Source organism: Bison bison, unplaced genomic scaffold (assembly GCF_000754665.1).
Source record: "Bison bison bison isolate TAMUID 2011002044 unplaced genomic scaffold, Bison_UMD1.0 scf7180017864167, whole genome shotgun sequence".
NCBI lineage: Eukaryota > Metazoa > Chordata > Mammalia > Artiodactyla > Bovidae > Bison > Bison bison.
The window spans coordinates 4,802,855-4,812,480 of NW_011494739.1; the positions used below are offsets into that span (position 1 = coordinate 4,802,855).

Here is a 9,626-nt window from a genome sequence, read left to right on the forward strand (position 1 = left end):
TTCTTGCTCTCATGGCAAATTGTAGAAGGAATGAAGGGGCCTTTCAGCTTTCTATAATGTCAGCTAATTGAATTTTTACACGGAGGAATGTTGTGTGGTTACACTGTTATTACTGTCACTGTTTAATAGTATTTTGGCCCTGATAGACCAGTTTCATTTGCACTATTAATTTTTAAATAAGGAAGTTATATTTTTTTATTTTCTAAATTTACTGCTCAGGATAAAAAAAATATCAACACAGTTGATTATTGAAATTCACCACTAAGTATTTCAGTGATCAATACTGTTAAAAAAAAAAAAGGACCTATTTGTTCACATTATCTATCATTAGTAAAGATCTGTTTAGAAAATAGAGTTCCACGTTGATTGTAAAAAGATCCTTTCCTTTTAAATTGAAACTTAATCTTCTGCCTGCCGATGCTTCTTCCTTTCTGCTCCTCTTAAAAAAAAAAACTCCCCTTTTTGTTTTTACTTTTTTTAATAATAGCCTTATAATAACAGTGTGCCTCCTAGACTTATTATAATACATGCCAAGCACATGGGGAGAGTTTTCCTTTTCTTGTACCACCTGTGTCTCTCTCCGGGGACAAGTGGTTCTCGGCTTGCTTATTGCCACGGAGGAAGCCGTGTCTGCGGGATTTAATTTGCAGAGCCCTTACATATGTGGTCACTCAAATATCATCTGAATACGGCCATAGACAATTCTTGTGGGCTGTTCACGTTCTGATTTTGCTGTATTTGCAGTGCTGATTTACGTGCTAAAATTTACTTTTATTTGACACAGTGAAATTATGTTTTAGCTTTGCTCTCTTATCTTCCTAAGGGAAATTTAGAATATTGTATATGCTATTTGACATTTGTGAAATAGAAATACCATTATATTTTATTGCATTTAAAACAAGTATGTTTTGTTTCTATTGTATTTTAATTTTTACAGCTGTTTATTGTTTGATTCCTACCTCTTTTACCAGAACAAGCACAGTAAATAAAAGTAAAAAACACAGTAAATTAAATATTGATACAGCTTTTTTTTTTAAAGCAAGAATTAGAAGGGGGAGATTTTTTAAAAGCTTTGATTAGTAGATCTGTATTTTTAGTCAACTTAAGAGTTGCTTGAAATCTCAGTGTTTTCTCAACTGACCATCCCTTATCTATCTGTCTGTCTGTCCCCATCCTTTGTTGTTTTTTGTTTTTTTTTTCCCCCCCGCTGTCCCTAACTGGATGGGCTGATGGCAACAACATATCTCTTCAGGAGCTGGATGAGGTATTGTGTTTTCAATATTTTTGAATGTCAGTATATACAATTAATGCCTGTTTCTCTGAAATCTTTGGTTATATGTAAAATGCTAACAGAGTTTACACATATTTTAGCATTTGTCATGATTACTTCTCCTTGTTGTGTTTTACAATTTAATCCTTAGGATTCATTTACTGTGTTTTCATACCAGGTGAATTGACGATGTAGAGAAGGGCTTGGTAACAGTATCTGCTACTCTTGGGAAAGTGTCTCAACTCTGGAGGCAGTAAAGGTTGAACGCGTTCTCCCACTTAAAATCAGCCAGATTGTTTTCAGATGATGCACGAAGCTCCCTTGGCTCCCCAGGCTGTGCAGGGGGGTCGTGGGGGCGGGCTGGTGGTGGTGCAGGAGGACGTGATGTCTGGCAGAAGCCCTCAGGAAGCCGGCCCCAGAGCCACCAGACCTGTTGAGCTGTCTGCTGAGGTGTCACTGGTATGGAGCGAGTGACCCTTGGGTCGTGCTGACTGACTAATGGTTACGTGGCCCCCTTCCTAGCAGCACGATTTTGGCCTTTTCATTACTTATTAGCAATTCTCCCGGAAGATGGAGAGGGTACGTGTTCACAGCACTTTATTCCAGTCATGCTAATAAAGCGTGGAGGAAAAAAGAGATTGAACTGTGATGGTTGGCTTTGTGTTTTCTATTAACTGTTTCAGCCAGGAAGGGGTTGGAAATACTTTTCCTCAGGATATACATTTTTAAAAGGGCCCTTTTAAAATTGGGGGTGGGAGGGTGTCCTTGGCTTTTGTTTTAATTTGGAAGTAGGAACTGTGAGGTGGGGTTAGACCCACTCACTGTCTTTGAAACCAGTGGGTCCCTTACTTGTTGGTAATAACTGCAGATGGGAGACAGCCTGAAGACCCTTCCTGGGGAGCTGGTTGCATGAAGTGTGCAGCCTCGCTTGCTCCCTGTGCTGCGCCTGTGAGAGGCTCCAGCCTGTCTCAGGCCTGCGGGGCAGTGAGCTCCCAGATGCAGGGCCATGTGGGAAGAAGCCTGATGTATAATGATGGATACTGCAATTCCCACTCTTTTTAAAAAAAATTATGTTTTATTTATTTATTTTTTAAGAACAATAACTCACATTCAGGCTTGTGAGTACTTGGGAGATTTTTGAGAAGAGACACAAGAAGCTGTTGACAATGGATAACTTCCAGGAAGTCTGGGGTGGAAGGGAAACTGCCAACCCTTTTCTTAGGTCGGGCAGATAGTTTTAAACCATGCGCGTCTATTGCTTGAGTCATTAAGAACCAATTAGTATTGAAAACCAAACCCATCCATCTAGGAATGGGTGCTGCCCTTACTGAATGGTTTGGAAACGTGGAACCTGTGGCCCCCAAAAAGAAGTGTGCCCTGGTTGGGATGGTGGGGGGGCGGTGCTGGGAAACAGTCACAGTGGCCTAAGTTTGAACACTTCTCCCACTCGGCTCATCAGGGTCATCTTTCCTGAGGGCTCCGCCGTCTGAACCTATTTCCAGGCTCTCCTACTTCCTCTTCAGGCAGTAAGTTCCAGACACTGGCTCCCCCCGCCCCACCCCAAGTTCTCTCTGCCACAGTCTGGAGCAGAGACCCAGAGTGAGAGCCACCTTTCCGGCCACATGCCCCGAGGCCCAGCCTGTCCATTCTGGGGCCGCATGGCCCCTCAGCCCGCCACCCGTTCACTTCCCCTTCTTGTCCTTTGTCCAGAATCAGCACATCCGTTATGAAGTGAGTTGTACATGACATGTCTTGTATTTACTTCATTAATTCATTGCATTTAGTGTTGACTCACGCACTTAATTATGAGTGTGTGTTTATTACGACTGCGTGCCCGGTGCTGAGCAAGAAGCGGGGCCGTGTTGTGAACAGCGTCCAGAGCCCCAACTTTGCCAGGGTGCAGTCGGGCTTCCAGTTGCCCCCGACGTGGGTCAGATGGAGGCCATCCCTGTGTCGGTGAGGCCCAAGCACGCTGTCCTGACTGTGTCATGGTGGCCACATGGGTTTGTCATTTCTCCTTCTCAAATCACCTTGAAAATCAGCTGCACCCTGGGGATACCAGGCTCTGCTCTTCTCCAGAAACAAGTAAGGAGTGCCCTGGGAGAACACCACCCCATCACTCTCCTGGCCTTGATCTCGTCTACTCCCCACTTATGACAGAGTCATCTCCCAAATTGTTGGCTTTTTAAGTTCATAGAAGGAATGATTTTTAAAATTACAAGATGTAAGCATCAGGTTCCCAAACCACATAGCCTGGGAAGGGCAGGGTGAAGTGGCTGGAGCGTGGGGCCAGCCAGCATGGGCTGCTCCCTGGTCCCCCTGCTGGGGGCAGCATTGAGAAGGGAAGTCTCAGCCCCTTGGTATCGGTGTTTGAGGAACAGGCCGCCGTCTTCTCTGCAGGTCTGTCTTGGGCTGAAAGTGGGGGTTCAGTCCATAACCTATGGTGCGTGCAGTTGTTGCTTCCTACTTTTTTTTTTTTTTTTAAGTTTGTTTATGAGAGTTGAGGGGAAAAGGAAGGTTAGTGAACCTAGCAACATTTTGTCTGGATGGTGTGGTTGTCAGAATTTTTAATTCTGTATTTTTTGCACACATAAATAACTATCTTGAACATTTATTGTTTCATAATCAGAAAAGGTAAACACTATTTTAAAACGATCACAGATCAGAGAGAAAAAACTGGTGCTGATAGCCCCCAACTCTTTTATATAACATGCTTCTTCACTCCCTCCAAGGAAGGAGGTTTCTTCAGCCTTAAATGTCTGTTAGCCATCTGAGCACAGTGAGTTGACTGCACCACGTACATGCCCACCTTGTCTCAGGTGGAAACCAGGGCCGCCAGGCGGTGTTTGCCAACTTCCCATCTGGACTTGCTGCAAACGATCCAGAATTGTCATTATTGGTTCTTATTACCAGTGCATTATGACTGACCTTAGTCTATTTTTTTTTAGATGAGTGTGCATGTGTGTGTGGATATATTTGACTTTCCTAATCTCTCCAGAGGCTTTGCATATCCTTAATCTTATGGAACACTAAATCAGACTTCTCATAAAGGTCGGGTTTTATAAGAGGAGGAAGGCTGTATAGTTGGAACAGCAAGATTTATAAGGCTGCGTCGTGTGTGTGTGTTTTCTGTCCATAGATCAAGCGCTTGTCCGTGCTATCTGGTCTTCTTTAAAGGGACAGTTGTCGATGTCTGAAGTGGACCGAGGGCATAGATAACTTTGATGAACTCAACAAGAAGCCAGTGGGCGTGCCATTGTGAGCAACCGTTGGGATCTTCCTGCACTGATGCGCTTGAGCTGGGTGACTCTGGGGTGGGGTCACGCACCCTATAGTTCTTAGAGGACAGAGTTACAAATAAGAATTCTTAAATTCTTAATTCTCAGGAGTACAATTTTATTTATATATTATTTTCTTATTTAAAAACATGGAAAGTTTTGTTTGTTTTTTTTTTTAACTTGAGAAGCATAAGTTCGTTAAAAACTTTACTGCCCATCATCGTCTCTTCACTGGGGAGACATGGAATGGAAGAGCAGCAAGTAAAGTGAGTGAAAAACCTGACAGCTTTTTAAGGCCTGAGTTGACTTGAATGGCAGCTTGGAAACGAACATATTTTGGATCTTAAAAATGAGAAAAACGTTGAAATGAGAAGTGAGGTTTCTGAAGTTGAAAGGGTGATTGTTTTGCATTTAAAATGTATTTTTTTAATGTTCATATTTGTTCCCAGTTTTAATTGACGGTTATCTTCTGTTAGATTTTCCCTTCCTAAAACAGTCTATTTTTTTTAAAAAATGGTACATACTGTGATAGGTATTACAAGCTGATTCCGATCAAATAAATGACACGTTTCTTGTAAGGCTGCCTGTCTTAATCATGATAAACTCTTGCTATAGATGGTATCATAAAGGGGACAAATTATTCCCTGTTTAAAGTTTTTAGTCTTAGAGAATCAGCTATTCTGTCTCATTGGCACAATCCTGATACAGCCTGTGGAAAGCTGGGGCTGGCTAGCTGGGGAGTCATCTCTCCCCTTGGTCCCCAGCAAGCTTCCTTGGGACTCCTGAAGACGGTGTGTGTGTGCACTCTTTTACGTGCATTTTTTGGGGGCACAGGTCTACTATGTAAAACCAAGTACTGCTTAAAAAAGAGTTGAATCCACTTCAACTGATTTCATATGTGATTTATAAAAATTTCTCACTTGTTTTTGAGAAATTGATACTAGTTACTACTGTGCAGATAAACTTAGGTAAACCCTCTGTATCTTTTTTGGTTTAGTGTATTTTGGTTAACAGTCACAACAGTACAGAATTGTGAGTTTAGAATCTCTTAATAAAACAAATGACTACCATCATTTTATTGAGATATGGTTCAATAGTAACAGGCAGTGTATTAGATGATCCACTGGCGCAGTGGAAACTCAATGACCCGCAGGTGTCGCTTTGTGGGAACAGCTGGAGGTTTAAGTTCTGCTCCAGGTAGGCAGCAGCTCTGTGTCCAGTGCCTGCTGTCCAGCCAGCAGGTGCTGGGTGCTGGTCTATGGTTGGTCCCTTTTGGTTTGGTCATTGTGCCCACTCCAAGACTGCACAGCTCTTGGTGGCTTTGGGGGCAGTTTTGAGGAGCACACAGCTGTGTGTGGGGTGAGGGGCTGTGTCTGCAGACTCGAGAGAGGCCAGTTTGTCCAGCCTCTGTGCTCGGCTGAGCCTATCCTGTGGTCCCTGGTGCTGCTGCTGGGAAATGGATCCGAGGACTGTGTCTTGTGTTGTTGTTGTTTGAAGGTGAGGGCTTGTTATCCTGATAACATTTTCTTAGCAAATTGCAGTTGTATTTCATGGGCCTGCCAAAGTGATTGGCAGCTGGTGGGGTGATTGGGGCTTCCGGAGTCAGCCAACCCAGGTTTTAATCTGTCACATAATAGCTTTGTGACCTTGGGCAAGCTAGTTAACTTTTCTGGGTTTCAATTTCCTCATTTATAGATTGGAATAATAGCCCCTAGCTCACCTAGCTTGTGCGAGGGTTAAAATAATAAAAGGAAGGTAAAATTCCTATTAGTGAACTCTTAAAAACAAACAAGGTGGCTGTGGTTGAGAATTACACAGCACAGACGCAGAGCCCCGATAGCGCAGGTGGGGTGACGCACCATTTGTTCAGGACCTGAAATGACACTGGCCCTGCAGGGTCCACGCCACTGCGGAAGGCGCTGGGCCTGATCACGATTCATATGCCCAGGGAGCACTGCTGGGGCGGCTGGTCCCTTCAGCGTGGTCATTGCGTCAGACGCCCCCCGGAGCCAGTGGGGGCAGCGCCTCCCCCGCTGTGACAGAGCCGGACGCAAGACTCCAGTGTGCTTTTAGGAATTTTGCTGTAATCTCCCTGTTCCGGGTTTAGGGCTGTTGCTTGAAGAATTCTTTTAATGTAGGCTTTTCCTTGTGTGATTTTTTTTTTTTTTTACCCCCTTTTATCCTTATCTGAGGATGTTAAAAATTTTGCCTTGTTCCTTTATTGTTAGAAAAAAAAAAAAACATTTGCCGAATGAGTGAAAAAATAAATTTAGATAAATGCAGGGAGTGGTGAAGAAAAGCAGTATACATTCTCTACCCAGTTCTGCAGTGCGATTTAGAAAATGTACAAAGTCCTACCTGTAGCAGACTTCTATATGCTGTTTTCCATTATTTCCTGATCATCATTTGCATCTTTTGAAACTGGCGTTTATAAATTCTGAACTCTGGAGGGGTACCTCGAGATCCTTTCAGCTGTTCACTGCCTCCAGGCAAGAGAACAGTTTAACCACACCAAACCTGTGATTTCTCTCCCATTCTTACAAGCTTTCCAAGGCAGTGTATTACATAGGTAAAATAAACAAGTACTACGGAGATCATTTGAAAATAAGGGAAAATGTTGCCTGTGGACATTTAACCAAAGAAAGGGAGTGACAGTGTAAGATTGCCTTGAGATTTTAAGGATTGCTTTTGCCAAATGGTAGATAATTTGCGGACTGTTTTAGGCAGCTCTTTGACACATTTTAAACCTGATTAATGATCTTGTGACTAAGATAACTGGATCAGCCCTATTTACGAAATAAGCTAAGTGTCTGTAAGTAAACCTTGAAATGTTTGCGTTGGTTCCATTTATAGCCTAGAATATTTTCTTTTTTAATGTGTCTGATCAAATGAATTGCTGAGTTTCATGCCACCCCATCATAGTACAATACTAAGGTTTTTCTTTTAAGGATCTCTTGTTGACTTTTTCATTACATTTTCATAGCCAGATCAAGTCAAATTCATATTCACAAGTATGTCCAAGGAAATTAAGAAGTGGTACGTGGAAAGATAGGAAAACAGTTCCATATCCTAGCAGTATCAAAAGCAAGTTTGTAATCCAGGCAAGTGCATTTGCTCCTCTATTTCTGTCTTAGTGAGCAACATTTAAAAGGGAGTAAGAGTGTGCTTGTCTGGACTGAATTTGAATAATTTTTTAATGTCCCTTTATTTCTTTGTAGCTCGCTGATGATCGCATGGCTCTGGTGTCAGGCATCAGCTTGGACCCAGAAGCCGCAATTGGTGTGACAAAGCGGTCCCCTCCTAAATGGGTGGATGGAGTGGATGAAGTAAGTGGAATGTTCGTTTCACACTCTCTTATTTATTGAGGTAATTATGACATTAATATGTTTTAAGGTATCTGCCATAAAGATTGATTTGGCTGCAACTTGAATGCATGTCCTTGTAAGTGTGTTGGCTTTAGAATTATTCAGGTCACACATCACAAGAAAGGTGTGTATGTCTGTGGGCATGCTTGTGATTTTGGTTTTAGTAGTAACTGGTGGCTCAGTGGTAAAGAATCCGCCTGCCAATGCAGGAGACTCGGGTTTGATCCCTGGGTTGGGAAGATTAACCCCTGGAGAAGGAAATGGATACCCACACCAGTGTTCTTTCCTGGGAAATCCCATGGACAGCGGAGCCTGGCACGCTACAGCCCATGGGTCACAAAAGAGTTGGACCTGTCTTAGTGACGAAACAACACCCGAATTACAGAAAGAAACTGAAGAACTGTATAACCAGAAAGAGTGGTATTTGAATGTCTGGTGGTTTGAATTAAAGGTTGCTCAGTCAACTATGAATTGGCTGAAGACTGAGCTCCATACTCTTGCGTGTAGCTGGTTGTCTCAGAGGCAGACAGACACTTGGAGGGAGAGAGTAGAGCTCTGGGATTTCATTTGTTTAGATACAGTATGATGTTGGGCGGATTAAACAGAAGATGAAGGAGTTAGCCAGCCTTCATGACCAGCACTTAAACCGACCTACCCTGGATGACAGCAGCGAGCAGGAGCATGCCATTGAGATAACCACACAGGAGATCACCCAGGTGAGGGGGAAGGGGTCCTCAGGTGGGAACTTGGTCTCCCGGCCTCCTCACCCTCTCAAAAGCCAGCCCACAGAACAGTGCTAAATGAGGCCTAGAGTTTTGCTTCCCAGCTTGAAGTTCACAGAGGGACCCAGGAGGCCCTGAGCTCCTCCAGGTTTCAGCATCTGCACTCCTTGTCCTGCAGGAGTGGGGACTGTTTTTTGATTGTTTTTAAATACTACTGTGGATTGATCTGAAAATTAAATTCAGAGCATTATTGAGTTCAATCATTTGATTTTAAGATGTGTAACTTCTATTGTATACTAGTTTGCAAATTTTTTTCTTGTTTAAAAAAAAGGGTAGTTGTAATTGAACAGATGGGGAGCAGTTACCCAGACTAAATCTCTTGATATCCCAGAGAAACTCAGCCTCCTGGAAGTGTCTCTTGTAAAATGTTAAACTTGAGTAATTTTAAAATAATGTGACTCAAGACTTCCCTGATGGTCCAGTGGTTAAAAATCCGCCTTGCAACACAGGGGACACAGGTTCCATCCCTGGTTGGGGGAGCTAAGATCCTACATGCCCCCTTTCCAAAAAAAAAACAAAACATAAAGCAGGAACAATATTGTAATAAACTCAATAAAGACTTTTTTAAAAAGATACTTTAAAAATCTTAAAAAGCAGTGTGACTAGTGTATAAATAAGCAGTTACATTTTTCATTTGTTTACACCTCCTGGGTTGCTGCTGCACAGAGATGGGGCATGATGCCTGGGGAAGCCCTGGGGTGTTAAGAGCATCTGGGTCCTGGCTTTTAGCAATTAACAGTTATATGATTCTCCTTTAACTTCTCAGGCCCCAGTGTTGTCGTCTGTAAAATGGAAACGATAATAGTAGTACCTGCCTCTTAGTTAGGGTGGCTGTCGGGACTAAATGAGAAGGCTGTGAGGAGCAGTGCGCACGCATGTGCACACTCAGCATCTGTTCAGGTCTGGTTCAGCTGCGATTTCCTGGCCATCC

At 43.0% G+C, this 9,626-nt stretch overlaps 1 protein-coding gene across 10 annotated transcripts in view; it reads left to right on the forward strand.

Annotated features, from left to right (window-relative positions):
- The window catches only part of STX16 (syntaxin 16), a 26,895-nt gene that overhangs the window by 8,111 nt on the left and 9,158 nt on the right, over positions 1–9,626 (forward strand). For 4 of the 10 annotated variants that reach the window (XM_010841830.1, XM_010841833.1, XM_010841834.1 and 1 more), the window contains 4 exons: positions 1,253–1,264; positions 7,532–7,649; positions 7,767–7,874; positions 8,489–8,629. In XM_010841830.1, coding sequence (XP_010840132.1) covers positions 1,253–1,264; positions 7,532–7,649; positions 7,767–7,874; positions 8,489–8,629 — 379 coding nt within the window. The remainder of the gene's footprint in view (positions 1–1,252; positions 1,265–7,531; positions 7,650–7,766; positions 7,875–8,488; positions 8,630–9,626) is intronic. The other 6 variants (XM_010841836.1, XM_010841829.1, XM_010841835.1 and 3 more) reach the window with 2 other exon arrangements.